The sequence below is a fragment of the Peromyscus maniculatus genome, chromosome 7 (assembly GCF_049852395.1).
Source record: "Peromyscus maniculatus bairdii isolate BWxNUB_F1_BW_parent chromosome 7, HU_Pman_BW_mat_3.1, whole genome shotgun sequence".
NCBI lineage: Eukaryota > Metazoa > Chordata > Mammalia > Rodentia > Cricetidae > Peromyscus > Peromyscus maniculatus.
In genome coordinates this window covers 36,509,725-36,526,560 of record NC_134858.1, presented here as the reverse complement: position 1 = coordinate 36,526,560, position 16,836 = coordinate 36,509,725, and the positions used below count along the sequence as shown (strand labels likewise).

General features: G+C 36.9%; 1 protein-coding gene across 2 annotated transcripts in view; it reads right to left on the bottom strand.

Annotated features, from left to right (window-relative positions):
- Positions 1-681: 681 nt before the first annotated feature.
- The window catches only part of LOC102918524 (olfactory receptor 8G50), a 118,934-nt gene continuing 102,779 nt past the window's right edge, over positions 682-16,836 (bottom strand). For both annotated transcript variants that reach the window (XM_076576054.1, XM_006992580.3), the window contains 3 exons: positions 8,812-8,913; positions 7,202-7,389; positions 682-2,077 (listed from right to left, as the gene is read on the bottom strand). In XM_076576054.1, the coding sequence (XP_076432169.1) occupies positions 1,124-2,062 (939 nt within the window). In that variant the 5' untranslated portion in view covers positions 2,063-2,077; positions 7,202-7,389; positions 8,812-8,913 and the 3' untranslated portion in view covers positions 682-1,123. The remainder of the gene's footprint in view (positions 2,078-7,201; positions 7,390-8,811; positions 8,914-16,836) is intronic.

Here is a 16,836-nt window from a genome sequence, read left to right as displayed (position 1 = left end):
TTATAATGTGGGTTGAAAAATAACTCTCTGTTTGTCATTGGGAAATTAGTGTTAAATTATCAGAAAAGCAGATTTTTATTGAAAAATAATTTGTTTCATACCATATATTCTGATCAGGGTTTGCTCTTCCTCATCACCTCCCCCGGATCCTCCCCACCTCCCCATGCTTCTTTCTCTCCAAGTTTAGGAAACCAACAGTCAAATTAAACAAACAAACCAGAACAAAACAAAACAAACAAACAAAAAAGGAAAAAGCACAGCAGGAGAGAAACATTTTGTGCAGACACACATATATCCACACAAAACCCCCATTAAAACAAAATAGGGAACCATAATATACAAGCAAAAGACCAGTAAGAAAAAAAACAAAACAAAACAAAACAAAACAAAACAAAACAAAAAAACCCTAAACAAAGCAATATGAGACAAAGAGCTCCAAAAACACTATTGAGTTTGTTTTGTGTTGGCCATTTACTTACCATAGCACAAAACCTGTATTGAGGAACCTGGACAGATATGTGTCAATTTATGCAGCTATGTTTGTAATGTGAATTACAAATGGTCACACTATCATATTATTTAATTCTCAACAAGAAAAATTACGTACCTTTATTTCCCCATATGCTCTAATATAGATCTGCACAGTTAATAAGACTTAAATATCAAGCTTTTGTTTTTGTTAAAATTATTTATTTCAGAGACCAAACTTTTAGTGGTTGGGGAGTACACGTCATTGAAAAATTTCAGATAATCAAGATATTGAAAACATAAAAAGACATGACCAAATGTATTTGTTCACCAAGTAAGTTAAGTAATCTTTGTTAAAACAACACATTTTATACATATAAAGCAAAATGAATCATAAAATGCTTTGATGGATTGAAAATATTTTTGTAGGGTTTACAGGTTACTCTCTATAGGTGCACTATGGAACATTCAAGAATTGTCTTTTCAATGTGTAAGAAGTTATAAATCCATTACTCCCTGAATATCCCCTTTTTTTTCTACCAAAACAATCACATACTAACAGTACTCTCATGGTTGGACACACATTGTTGTCTCTGCAATTTTTCCTAAACGAAACTCGTAGATATAGTATATTTTTGCTATGGTGAATATTTCTTTACACACAGAACTTCTTTTTTTGAAATAACTTATTTAGAGCAAGTTTGACATCCCTGTTCCTTAGGCTGTAGATCATAGGATTCAGCATGGGCACAACAGTAGTATAGAACACAGAAGACACTTTGCCTTTATCTTTGGAGCTGACTGAGAAGGGCTGCAGGTACATGAATGCCAGGGAACCAAAGAAGACAGCAACAGCAGAGAAGTGGGAGCTACAAGTGCTGAAGGCTTTGAATCTGCCCTCAGTGGATTTGATACGGAGGATGCTAGCAATGATAAAGATGTATGAACCCAGGATGGTCAAGGTTGGAATAAAGATGTTGAAAGCACTGAGGCATAGAAGTACTACTTCATTGACAAAAGTACTAGAGCAGGCAATCTCCATCAATGGGAAAAGATCACAGAAATAATGGTTTATTATATTAGACTTACAGAAAACCACTCTTAGCATGCAGAGAGTATGAACTGCTGCACCGATAAAGCCCATGCTGTACACCCCACCTACCATCCAGGAGCAGACTTGATAAGACATAGTGACATTGTAGAGCAAGGGGTTACAAATGGCAACATAGCGGTCATAGGCCATGGCAGCCAACATGTGACACTCAGATATAACAAAGGCTATGAAGAAGTAGAGCTGAGTCATACATTCCTCATAGGAGATGACATTCTTCTTTGCCACAAAGTTCACCAGCATTTTGGGGGTAATGATAGTGGAATAACAGAAGTCAATGAAGGAGAGACTGCTGAGGAAGAAGTACATGGGGGTGTGCAGGTGGGAGCTGAGCAGGATCAGGATGATCATGCCCAGGTTCCCCAGCACTGTGACCAGGTAGATTCCAAGGAAGAGGAGGAACAGGGGCAGCTGCAGCTCTGGTTTGTCTGTTAACCCAGCAAGGATGAACTCAGTCACTGTGGACTGATTGCCTTCTGCCATTTCTTCCTGAGAGTTCTATTTAAGAAGTGAAAAGAAATAGGAGTTAGATATTTATTGTCTTTCCATATATTGAAGTGTAATATAGAATTTAAGTCTTTTGGGACAGGTATTTCAGTTCTCTAACAATAACTTGTATATGTTAGTTAGCAAAAAAATAATTATGATCACCTAAAATATGGAACATGCAAACAAATAACAGGTAGACCTAAGCCATGTACATTCATCTGTGTTCTATTGCACAACAGTATGCTTGTACTTGGTCCCAAATACCTGAAGAATAGGTATGATTACTTTGATTTTGCTTCCTCTGGACTATTGGTGAAATTATTAAGGCCACTCCATGTAGTTAAAAGGGAGGTTTTTTTTTTTATGGGGTAACTTACAAGTGAAGGGATAGTTTACAGGGTCTGGGAAAGGTGTAGTGCAGTACAGTGGTGTTCTTTGGAGAACCCTGCTCGGTCTACCTCCAGTGCTCAGGGTCCAGGAACCAAGAGAGCTGGCACATCTGGATTTGCCTTGTAGGTGTTGATAGTTACCAAAGCCTCAATGGGGGTTGGAACTTCTAGATCAAAGCTGGAATGGCTACCCACTACATCTTTCCCTTTTGTCTAAATAAGAAGGTTCTAACCTAATACAAGATTATATACAAAGGAATGGTTATCAAATATTGTCCAGGAGTAATGAGGATAAGATGGAACTACAACCATTGCGAACAATCTAGCAAGAAACACATACTAAAATCCAGAGAAGTTTAGGTGTAGGTAAATGGCACATTACAAAAATCATTCCAAAAGGTGTCTTATCCTAAAGAATCTGAATCTAATATCTAATACTTAATATGTTCTAAGATCATATATATAAATGTGTACATATATGTGTGTGTGTGTGTGTGTGTGTGTGTGTGTGTGTGTGTGTGTGTGTGTACTAAGTGGTAACTATAACTGCTAGTCTTCAATCCCATCAAAGACCTGAGAAGGAATATAATGGTACCTGAGAAATGGAAGATGGATGCAAGCAACTTTCGGGAATCTTGCAAGAGTAGACAGAGATAGCTGGCAGCCTGGACAATCACCTAATGTTTCTCAGCATTGCTGGTGCATTCAAATTGGCTACAGGCCTAGAGTATCTGACAGACCATTTTCAGAAGCAGGAATTCTGAAAGACCATCTTACCCTGTCTTGGCAGATTTCAGAAGTCACTTTTCCTTGTGTCCTGCTTGTCCAGAAGGACAGCATTCATATTGTCAGCAGTTGAGGCAAGGACAGTTCTTTTCCCAATAGGCCATTTTGTGCCAAGAAGACAAACTTCCAACTGGAAATGTCTTAGAAGCCCAACATTGTCTTGGGATCAAATTGGTGCTCCCAGGAGCAATTGTGTCTCACATCAACAGAATTCTAAGTTATTTAAATGCCATATTCTCTAGGTCTACGAAGTGTTTTAAGATTACCTGTCCCTTCGACCTATGTGTCTGTAAATCTGGATAACCTAACTAATGTAACTATAGAGATGACAAGCATAGGTGACTATAAATCTATAAGTCTTATCTACCAAAATAACCTAAGGACTAAGGCTTCATGTAAACAAGGTAAATAGTCTATAAGCAAATGTACAGTAAGGACGATGACTTCAAAATTGTGACAATACACAAGATATTTATAACAGAGGTAGGAATGTATAGTGCAATATGCAATATGACAATAATCTTAAATATATATCAATATACCGAATATCCTAAACAGAAGTAGAACATACATACAGTATGACAGGTATAAATTTACATTTGTATCAATATAAAAATGTTTCAAATAAGAATAGAAATATATGTACATTATAGCAAATAGAGTTCTGTATTTGTATCAATATACAAATTATCTTAAACAGGAATATAAAAATAGTTTACATTTGTATCAACACCGGACTCTACATACCTTACTCATAATAAGCTCATCTACTCTCTATATGAAGATTTCATATTCAAATATGTATATCATCCATAAGAGACTCCAACAATAATACTGGAAGTCTCCTATGGTAACTTAAGTAAATACAAGTAAAATAAAAATTCCTTGCACTTTCATTCAGTATTGAATCAGAGTTGTTTATTTATTTTTTTTCAAGACAGGGTTTATTTATGTAACAGCCCTGGAAGTCCTGGAACTCACTCTGTAGGCCAGGTTGGCCTTGAACTCACAGATTCACCTCCCTCTGCCTCCCAAGGGCTGGGATTAAGGGCATGTGCCACCACCACCTGGTTTTAATCAGAGGTTTAATTTTGTCAATTAATCATTCAAATAAAAAGAAAAATCTTTTATAGGCAAGCAAATGTGAAGTTGTGTCTTCTTGTGAATAACAATGTTCTATACAGAAAATTTTAACCCAATCATGTACCTATTAAATTTGTATATAAAGTCAGTGAGGCTGTGGAAGAAAAGATCAATAAGAAAACTCAAGAATCATAAAACTTATTTAAAATATATAATCTTGTAAAATTCTCAAGAATGAGTGACAGAAATGTAAGACATTGTACTTAGAACCATAAGAAGTTGGGAGGAATTAAAGAGCTATGTAATTGGAATTCAAAGATTCAGCATTGTAAAAATGGAAAATACAGTTTTAAAATGTCATATAAACTCAGTGCAATAGCTGTGAAATCACAATTCTGTTATTGTAGATACTGACACATGGCAATAGATTGCCTAGAGAATGTATGGAGCCCAGGAGTAAAATCAGAGTAAATTTGAAAGACAGGAATAATGTGGGAGATCTTACTATTTCCTATTGGAAATTGTTTAAGTGTTACAATATCAAGATGGTATCATATTGACTTAATAGTAGGTACACTATGAAATGAAATTAATATTCTCAAAATAAACATCTATGAAAAAAAGCATTACGTATAAAGATTTTATAACATTTCAGGAGGGATAGTAATTTTTTCAACATATACTACTGTAATAATTAGATAACTCCTTTGAATCAAGAAAATTAATTTAAAATGGGTACTGGAATAAACGTAAGAGCCAAAGCTATAACAACAACAACAACAACAATAATAATAAACCACAAGACTAAATCTTTGCAAGCTTGGAGTTGATAATCGTTCTTATGTAAGATGCCAAAGCAAAGACAATCAAACAAAGTTAGTAAGCTGAGCATTATTAAAAATTAAAAGATACTTTAAAAGACATAACATATAACTTGAAAAGATGACACACAGAATGAGAAAAAAGTTCAAGGAATATATATGAAGAAATTATAGGTACTGTACATAAATAACTCACACAACATAACTATTAAATGACAAGTAATGCAATTTATAATGGTCAGAAGAATGCAAATAGTCATTCTTCCATTGTGGATGCACACATGGCCAATAATCACCTGAAAATCTCTCTGTTATCACTGGTTAAGGAACTTCAAATCAAAACCATAAAAAAAAATCATTTCATACCAATTGGAAAAGTTAAAATAAAAAGACAGTAAGTATTGTTAAGGGAGTGGAAAAAATATCATTCTCACACATTTCTTCTGGAATTTTAAAATGATATACAGTATTTAGAAAACAGCACTGCTTTAAAAGTAAAAAGCTGTTAGGTTAACATGTACTTAACAGTTTCAGTGATAGATACATACCCTCAAGAACTGAAAATATTTCAACATGAAATTTTGTATATGAGTTGATAGAAAAGTGCTTATGATACCAATGGTTGAATGGACAGGTATGGTGTACTTTGACCATAAAATGGGGCACTCAGTAAAGCCTGAGGTCATGAGAGTTGTCACACTGTGAGTCTGACGCATTCTAAGTGAAATGAACCAGGTATGGGTGGCCACATATTGGAGGACCCAATTTACAGTGTCAAGAATAGAGCAGTTGATACAGACAGAAAGAGCTGTCTGCCAAGTGCTGTGGGAAAGTAAGGTGAAAGTAAGCTAGTTGTCACATGTATGGGCGCCTAACATAAGAATGAGCTTGGACTCTAGTGTTCTAGTGTGTATACCCTTTGTCCTTCCTTGTTTACCATAACACGAGGTATCCTCTGACATTGGACTTCCAAGCATCCAGGGACTGGAGACAAACGAATTCCTGATCATTACCTAGTGTCTGTTTTTGAATGGGGAACTATGCTAATCAGCGTACAACAGATCAACACACATCATTATGGCGCTGTGTTAGTCAGCATACAACACATACCGTTATACAAGTCTGAGTGTTTCACCAGCCAGATGAGTGCTTTTTCTGCCACCCTGGCCTCACAAACTGTCTCAGGAAACACTAGTCCTCATCACAAGATCTGCATTATCTCTTGCAAAGTCTTTGTGGCTTTGACAGCAGTTAGGGGGCCTGACTCACAGCAGTTAACTAATCCTACCCGAATCTGTTTCTGACAAAATCTCTGAGTCCTGTCCTGCAGCTTTGTATTCTGTTCTGCTAATGCCATCTGTCTAGATGCATGCCTTTGAACTTGCCAGAGAACCAACCTCCCCTGAATTAGTTGATTAGTCTAATCTTGTCTGATGAGTGTTAGAGAAGAATAGGTCGTCAGCAAAATACTTAAATGATTTAATGAAATGAAGTTTTATTTGTATATATCTTAATAGTGCTACTGAGTAGAAATGACATATATCGAACAATGACTATTTAATATACATAATTTAATCAGTTCATGCACATCCCAATCTGACAATACTGTTACCACAATCTAGGTAATCATATATGTATCCTCTACCAGAAGTTTTAGACCAAATTTTGCATGCATTCTTTCTTTCATTTTTTGATTTTTCAAGACAGGGTTTCTCTGTGTAGCCTTGGCTGTCCTGGAACTTGCTCTGTAGATAAGTCTGGTCTTGAACTCACAGAGATCTACCTGCCTACATCTCCTAAGTGCTGGAATTAAAGGTGCACCACCACTGTCTGGCTGCTTGCTTTCTTTAAATGTGTTTAGAATGCTTATTAAGAGGAAATCTACCTTAAGTTCTAAGTGTAATGCCTTACTAAGAAGCACAAGCATCATACTTTATTCATGTAAAATTAGTAAGAATTAGTAGTAATTGCACAAATCCTCCCTATGTGTCCCACCCCTTACTCTGGGAATCAATTTTATGTTCTTTGCTTTGGGTTTGACTTTTTATGCTTACCCTATATATGTAAAATAACTCAGCATTTCTTCTTCTTCTTCTTCTTCTTCTTCTTCTTCTTCTTCTTCTTCTTCTTCTTCTTCTTCTTCTTCTTCTTCTTCTTCTTCTTCTTCTTCTTCTTCCTACTGTATTGTTTCACTTTGCATGGTGTCCTCCAAGTTTCTCCATGTCATTTCAAATAAGGTTTCCTTAGGAAAATAAATGTGTTATTTTTCAAGAATGCAAGGAAACATGAGACTCCTAAGGCATATCCAGAATCTTTGTTTCACTGTAGTCTTGCTAGGTTATCACAGTAATACATTTAAATTGTTCTGCATTATCTAAAGTGTTTGCTAAATCTCCTTAGTCATTTTCTGCACATTGCACAGTTATATTTATCCACAAAAATAGAAAACAGTACTTCCTAGTTATACAAACCCAGGAAACAAATTGTGTCCTAGGGTTAGAAAATGTGAGTTATTATTCTGTATGAATTTATATTTCAGCTTGTCTTGAAAATAGACTTTCTCAGTAACTTAGCTGATATCACTCACAAAATTATTGTGATATTGTGAGGCTACGATACTGAACACCTAACTAAAGTTAATGTTTCAAGAAGGTATTACTTGGATGTGAATGCAAACTGTCACTAAAACCATTTAATGGTGATAAGCAGAAATGCTGTTGTGAGAATTCAGGGTAAAAATATATCAGTGACATTTGCTCCTCAAAATGCTCTAATACAGAAGGGGAAGGGGAGACAGACCATCAACACACTATGATGGCAGGTCCACAGGAGCATGGTTGCTGTAGTCTGGCCCAGAATGGGTCCAGTGGGTGCTTTTAAATGGAAACCAAGGCTAGAAGTATTAGCAGAAGTAACCTAGGTCTGCACAATTTTCAGTGATAAGTATTATAACCACATTTTGGGTTAAAGTATGGATTCATAGGAATAGTAAGGTAAGTAAGTTAACCATTTCAAAAGATTTATTAAAAGAAACAAGGGAGTCAACATGACAAAAACAATAGACACACAAGTTAAACAGCATTGCATGAACCACAGTGATTTGTATGTGTATTTAATAACTGTGTTTTGTAAATTGAAATTACCCACAAAAGTGCTCATATAAATGTAACCTGCACCTAGTATCTGTACAACCAGTAACAAATCAGTATTAGATTTATTGCATGCTACTTTAAATGCAATTTTGCTAACATCAAAACTCATACAAATGGAATAAGTATAGATAGGAAGATGAAAATGGTCAGGTCCTTCCTGTCTTTTATGTATTATTGAGTAATATGAGTGATCACTGCCAGTGTGAAGAAATTCTGACAGTATCTGTGTTCTAGAGTTCATGGTGATCCTCTAAAATTCTGAGCTAGAATGGTGTGAAGAGAAATGCAACACGTGCATGCTAACTTTTTCTTTAATTAGAGACCTGTTTCACTGTGAAATGTGAATGATAGGCCCAGTTCTCTTATATGAAATCGCTCTTCATTTTAGTGATAATCCAAAGCAAAAATAACATTTTTAAGGGGTCAGAAGGCAAATCTCTAATTCTGAGTATTTCACATGCTCATACAAATTCTTCGTCCTGATTGCCCCCATGGCTTCCCAAGGCACTTACCTGAATGATGTTATTGTCACATAGCGTTTCATAGTGAGTTTTTATTAAAAATATATGTAAAAGGAAATTCTCTCAAGGTTTCTTTCCACAAGGGATGAGCTGCTGTGAGGCAAGAACAATTAAAGTTTCCTTTATTATCGCTTTTATAACACTCTTATTAATTCCCATAAGTACAATTCTTTCTTTTTCATTGAAGTTGTAACAACGATCAAGTTAGGGCTTAGAATCCAAGGCCTAGAGATGTGGTTGTAGGAGGTTTTTACAAATATTTCCAATTGGATAATAGTTTCTGAAATCCTAGAAAACATTGATTTAGTCTTTTTTTTTTCATTTTTATTAAGAGTTGGAGAAAAAGATAATGATTTGTAATTATTCTTAAGTGTTGCTACCTAAGAGCTGGATCAATGGCTCAGCAGTTAAGACCACATTACTGCTCTTGGAGAAGACCTGTGTTCACTTGTCAGGTATCACACAACTGCCTGTCACTCTAGCTCCAACAAATCTCATGCCCTCTTCTGGCCTCCTTGGGCATCCATACATTAGTGCACATACACACAGAGACACAGAAATACAAAAAGTTGTTACTCATATAATTTCTTACTATTTTGTGACACTTTAAGATATAACCACAGTGAATGCGTTAGAAATGAACATGTTGATGTAAGTAAAGTTGGAAATGAGTATCAATTGTAGGATTAAAGATAAAATAAGGTACATAATAATAACTTTAATTTATAGAATAGTTGAAAGGGTTGTTTTCATAAGGATACAAGTTGAAATTTCTGTAACTACTATAAATAACTGAAATCTAGACAGTAGACAGGAGGCCAAGATGCCATGGAAACTAACTTCAGTTAGATAACTAGGATGGAATTCCAAAGAACAAAAATGTCTATGGAAAAAAAATTAAGAAGCTAAATAAAGCATAGGGTATAAATAGCAATAATAAACAATAAGATTAAGATTGGCTGTTTGGGTTTTTAAAGATATTTTGTTAATTAGTTGATAATTTCATACATTGTCTTTGTATAATATTAATTCTCCTCTCTCATCTCCTCTCAATCCACCTCCCTATCCCATACTCACTTCATGTTGAGGCCTCATTCAGTTTTAAAAACTCATTAAGCTCATTTTGTGTTACTCACTTACTTACTCTTGTTTGTGGACCATCCACAGAAGGATGGCTGACTTTAAAGAGCTATTAATACAATAGCTCCTAGCTAGGGGTGGGATTCTGTGAACCCTCCACCAGTGCTGGGATATTGTATGACTTGAGCTTGTGCAGATTTTATACATGCTGCCACAATCTCTATGATTTCATATATACAAATCCCCTTCAAATGCTGTTTTCTTGTAGTCATTTGCCACATCTGGCTCTTTCACTCTATTTTCTCTTTTGATGTGATACCTGAGCATTTGGAGGGGCTTTTACTATGGTTATTCTATTTAGGGCTGAGCAAGAGAGCAATCACTTACTTTCTATAACCCATGTACTGTTGGTCTCAGTGTGCATCAACATCTGCTGCAAAAAAAGCTTCTCTAGTATTGAGAGATGTACTGACTCATGGATGCTTAGCTTTGATGAGTGTGGTGTGGAGATGGCAGCAGGAGTAAAGACAGGGTACCATGTCTTTAGGTGATGTCTTAATATTATTGTCAATATTTCCATAAGTATAATGTTATTCTGGAGTAAAAAATGAGTGTCAGAAAATTCTGCCTATTTTCTTGAGTGAAAGGAAGAAAAGAAGGAAGGAAAGAAGGAAGGAAGGGGGAGAGGAAGAAAAAGTTCTAGGCCAATGTTATGTATGTTCAGTGCCTCTATTGCTTTGGGCATTTCTTTTTAATCATAATGTTTCTTTATTGACTTATTGTTGAATAATTTAATTATTTATAGCATATTTACAATCAATTTGTAAATTAACAATAAACTTACATATACTATAATATGGTAGAGCATGAGAGGACAGCTGCCACAATCTGCTCCAGACTTGTGTATAGAAGACCTCAGAGTGGCTAGGGATTAGGAAAAATTCTTTTCTATCTGAAGGCTAGACTTTTTCTATTTGAGGGGTAAATAATAAGAAAACACATGCTTTCTGATGATAACTTTCTCTTTTACTTCATCTTAAGAATGGTCTCTGACTCTGTCTCCACACAGCTACATATCTTCTATACATACAGCTTCTATATATACATACACACAGCTACATATCTTTTATATATGCAGCTACATATCTTTCTTTACATACATACTTTTCATATGGCTACCCATTTTTCTCTTACATACTTTTCTCTTCTACCTCTCTTTTCTAAACAGTTTAATCTTCCTAGTCTCCACACAGTTACAAATCTCCACACAGCCACAGTTAAACATCTCATTTATATAGCTCTCTCACCATGCAACACTAGGCACAGCTCCACTATGTAACAGCAGCCCTTTGCCACAGCTCTCTCTCTCTCACACACACTCACTCACACATCTTTCTTTTACATTGGTCACTCACTTTTACTCACTCATTATTTCACCTACTTACTCCCTCACACTTCTCTCATGCTTCTTCATCTTCATTTCTCACTCAGCATGTGCGTGTGCGTGTGTGTGTGTGTGTGCGCGCATACACACATACACACACACACTTCACTCACATTCTGCAGCAGCTCTCACATAGCTCTACACAGCTATCTCTCTCCACACCATCGATGCTCTCTTACAGCCAAACTCTGGTCAATTATAGTTTACATTTTCAGGGCCCTACCTCTTCTTAAAACACAAGAGAAGTCATATAGTTTCTCCTAGGCTAGTAATGTCTTGTTGACCCGTGCATGTAGCTCTAAGTTGGTGAGGGATCCCAGACAGTAAACAATTGGCTGAACCTTGAGTGGTCAGGATACATACAGAAAGAGGGCTACTACAAGGAGTTATATTTCATTGTCAATAGCCTGGCCTTGATTTAGCAATAAACAATGCTTGGGAATTAGTCTTTGTGTGTTTTCTGCAGGGTCAGTTTAGTTTTTTAAAAATTTGTTCTAAAGTCCAAAAATAGCTGTCTTTATGACTAAGAATCCTGTCAGTCTGAGTAATGTAAAATATCCCAGTATTATTTCTATACATCAAAATGATACAGCTTAAACAGAAACCATAACCTGACCATCCACAACTATAAGTATGCCCAAAGAGGTAAAACACACTACCAAAGGCCTGTGGAAAGCACCCACAGCCATTCTTTTAGGAAGGTATAATGGTGGCACATGAGAAAGTTACAGACAGAAAACAACCAGTCATTTACAGTCAATAACCCCACTGCTTTGCCAAATGGGGTCCTTCAACAGGGAATCATGTGTCTGGTGGATTGAGTTGTTAAACATTTAATTGGCACTGCTGTAACACGAATCTTAAAAGATTTTATTAATAAAAAACTAAGGAACCAGGTATTGGGATGAATCTGAAAGACCAGAGAAGCAGAACAAGCTACAGTGAACGTCACCTCAACAACTCATCAAATTCTGTTTTCATGAATCCTCCGACTGAAAGCTTCTGAGTCCTCACTAGAAAGGATCTCAGCTGAACTGTTGCTAAAGCCTAAAAGCTTAAAAGCCTCTAGTTCCTGGTCCTCATGCCTTATATATCTTTCTGTTTCCTGGCATCACTTCCTGGGATTAAAGGCATGTGACTTTCCCAAGCAAGACATGAAATCTCAAGTGCTGGGATTAAAGGTGTATGTCACCATGACTGGCTGTTTCCAGTGTGGCTTTGAATTCACAGAGATCCAGCTGGATCTCTGCCTCTCAAGTGATAGGAATTAAGGCATGTGTGTCACCATTTTCTAGCCTCTATGTCTAATCTAGTATCTGTTCTATTCTCTGACCCTCAGATAAGTTTATTAGGGTACACAATTTAATGGGGACACAATATATCACCAACCACTTCTGTACATTCCCACAGCCCCCTGCACTGTAATTCTCTCAAACAAATTCCGGATGTCCAAAAATGTACATTTCTTTTCAGTTTCCTTTATGAATGTGCATGTTGTATGCAAATGTGTACATATGCATGGGCATGTGTACACACCCATATATGCTCATGCAGAGGTCTTAAGACACCAGTGACCACTATTGATCTCTTTCTTATTTCCTTAAGTCAGGGTTTCTTACTGAATCCGGAGCTTGGGGTTTTATAAGACTTTGGCTAGGCTGGCTGGCCACACAGTCTTGGTGGTCCTCCTGTCTCTCCCTCTCCCTGCACCAGAATTACAGGTGCACTGCCACATTCACCTTTTTTCACTTGGGTGGTGAACTCAGATCTACATGTCTATGCATCAGTTCCTCTTATCCACTGAGACGTCTAACCCCTGCTTCTGAAAATTCAACGTTTTACTGAAAATGATCACAAGCTAATGAAATTTGTGAGTAGTCATGGTGACACACGCCTCTAATCTGCCCCATCAGAAGGATAAATAATGAGGACTGTGCACATGGAAACAGTCTGGGTTATAGAATTAGTTGAAAGGATATAAGGCAACAGATCATGATATTTTCTTTAAAAAACTGTTGTGAAAAATATACATTTCTATAATCTGTCTATGAAGAGAATTCAGACTCTAATGTTTTGTGAATGGAAATATATACAGTTTTCTGCCTACTGACCTCAAGATTTCTATAGCCCAACACTATTTGAAAATCACTTCTTTTTAGGTCCTAAACATGGTTATATCTGAGAAGACAAGGTGGAGAGCACTTTATTGTTCACAGAACATCTGTTATTTTTATGTAGAGCTTGCTGTTTTAGATCACCTTGCTAAGTGGTATCTATATTTCTTCCCAATATATGTAAAAGGTACATTCAATATGGGTACGGTCTTTATTATATATTACAATTTCGGTCTAAAATATCTCCTACAGCTAATGTCCTGAAAGCTTGTCCCCAGCCTCGGCTTATTTTTCGAGGTTCTGGAAACTTTGTGAGATGGGGCGTAGCTGGAGGTTATGATAGGAGGAACTCATTTGTGCATAGAAAATCAAGAAGGATGTTTCTTCTGATGTTCAAGTAGGGGAGTAAACTATTCTCTGTCATTATCATTTTTGATGGTATACAGGGAAACAAAGGTAACATAACATGCCCCCATCACATATTTGAAGCAAGCTAAACGAAAGCCAGACACTGCCCAATACCTGTTAAGAGACATAATAGATGTGCTAGTTTCAGAGTAAGCAGGGTGATTCTGGATAAAGAGGGAAAAGGAGGCCAGTGCTGTGTTGTGGACACTGTGACACAGGGGAGAGGAGAAGCATGGTGCTTCTTGGAGATGCCTCCACTCTTCTTGCTACACTACGAAGGCTCTGAAGCTTATAGCTATCGGCAGGAACATCATCTATCATTCGAATGTGGTTCTGATATAATACAGATATATGGAGCTTCCTGTAGGAACAAGGCATATTATATGCACATGTGAAATTTAAAAAGGAAAGAATCCTTAGTAAATAAAGATTTAATGATAATTGAGTCCAAGGAGCTCTTTGTGGGAGTGATGAGAAAAGTCACGAAGGTGCTGCTACCTGCAGGAGGAGCAGGCATGTGGGGTGAGCACAAGAGGCATGTCAAAGGAGTGGTGGGGTCCCTGGATGACATTTCAAGAAAACTAAACTTTTATTGTTGATGTTTTCAAGTCCGCCAACATGAGCTTAGTGTCTTGAGTATTAGAAAAGGAAAAGCTTTATTGGAGGTCTTTTCCCTCTTTTTTTCCCCCCAGAATAGCCAATCAGTTTAGTAGAAGAGGGCTAATTCCTTTTAGTGAGAAAACTGTTGCAGTTTTAAAGTTTCAGTATGAATGAATAGTCCACATGAACACATTTGTAAAATATTGAAAAATTTGCAGAAAAAACAAGAGCATAAACAAAACAAAACAAAACAATACGAAGAAGCCAGATGTGCTGCTGCACACCTTTACCCGTAGCACTCTGGATGCAGAGGCTCCAGGAGATCACTGTGAGCTCCAGGATAGCCTGGTCCTCATACTACATCATATGTAGCCAGCCAGGGCTACACAGTGAGGCCCCATTTCAAAAGAATTGTGCTAAAAAGGCAACTTCTGAATACGATAGTCTAAAATTTGGTTTTCTAATAATGTATTCATTGCATGAGACAGGGAAGAGTGGTGTAGAAGAATTAGCAAAACAAACTGCGAAACCGGATGGAGGAACAGTGCACAGTGTGGGATTGTGGGAAATGTGTGTGGTCACACTGAGCTTTGGAAGTCTCACATAGTGTCAGCTCCTTGTAGGGAGCTGTATGTTCCTCACATTTCCATTTCTAAATAAAGATCTCTGTATTCCTAAGAATCAGGGACTATAGCTCAGGTATATTCATTTTTAATAAAATAACTTAGTCTAGATATTACATTCAGAAATAGTTAACAGTGGACCTAATTTTAAAAGGTTAAGTACACAAAATAGTGAAAGTATTAAATCATACAAACCAAAAATATTCCCTTGAGTAAGATGAATATATTTCACCTGAAAAAAGTCATTCTCTAGATGCATAAAGAAGGCTTTGAAGGGGTTTAAACTGTCTAGAGGTATCACACTTAACTCTTGGTGGATGATCACAGTGGCATCCCACAATTGCTTCCTCATATATCATTACCCTTGAATCCAATAACTGCTTACACCACTTTTTTTTTCAAAATCTAATTATCACCTACTAGTGATAATGTCATGATCAGACATACATTGTTGCCCCTGGACTTTGTTCTCATCAAAACTCTAAATATGGTACATATTTGCTAATGCAAAATATTCTTTATACATGCAATTTCTGTTTATGAAACAGCTTATTTAGAATAAATTTGACATCTTTATTTCTCAGGCTGTAGATCAGGGAGGTTGGCATGGATACAACAGTTGAATAAAATACAGATGATGCTTTACCTTCCTTTTGGAACAAACTAATGAAGGCTGAAAATATGTAAAACCAGGGAAACAAAGAAGACAGCAACAGCAGAGGAGTAGGAAGTGGGGCTTGCTGAAGGCTTTGAACCTGTCCTCAGTGGATGCTGATGCTGATGATGTAAGTGGCCAGGATGGTCTGGGTTGGAACACAGAAATAAAAATGGCTGCAGCATGGAAGTGCCAATTTATTGACAAAAGTACTGGAGCAGGCAAGCTGCAGCAATGGAAGGAGATCACAGAAGTTATGGTTTATTGCTTTAGCCTTGCATAAAAGTACTCTAAGCATTCACAGAGTACGAATTGTAGCCTCAGTTAAGTCCATGGCATGTGCTCCATTTATCACCCACGAACAGACTTCCTAAGACTGGTGATATCATCAAGGGGTTGCAGATATCAACATAGCGATCATATGCCATTTTAGCCAACATGTAATATTATAACAAAAATTAGGAAGGAAGAGAGCAGAGTCATGGGTTCAGAGAAGCAGCTGACGTCCGTTTCTGCCACAAAGCTCATCAGTATATGAGGGTAGTGCAGTTTGGCAATGCTTAAAAATAAAAATGTTCAACTTACCTATGGCCTGGCAGTTCTAGTGCTACCAAAAGAACCCAGACTGAAAATGTGCACATCAAGAAAACCTGTGCATGGTGACTGCAGAAGTGCTTTTATTGGAAAGCTGAAAGCCATCCAAGTGTCTATGTAGTGATGCATAGACAGGACAAGTGCACCTCATCCGTGGGATAGAGCACTGTTCTGCAGTAAAGAGCCCTGCAGTTCTGAGATAGATTGCATATTCAAATGGCCTGAAGCATGCCAGGAGAAAGGTATCAGAGAGGGTCATATATTGTATGGCACCATGTGTAGGAAATGTCAGGAACAGGTTCATATAGATGCAAAGCAGCTTAGTGTCTGTCTGCTGGGAAGGAAGGGAAGTGCTCACTTGACCATATGTAGTTAGAGGATTTAGTTGACATGTGGACAATAGTCTATAGTATAACATGGTGAGATTTGCACAATTCATGAATATACAAAACTCCTACCTGTGCATTGAAAATGTGAATATTAAAATATACCATTTAC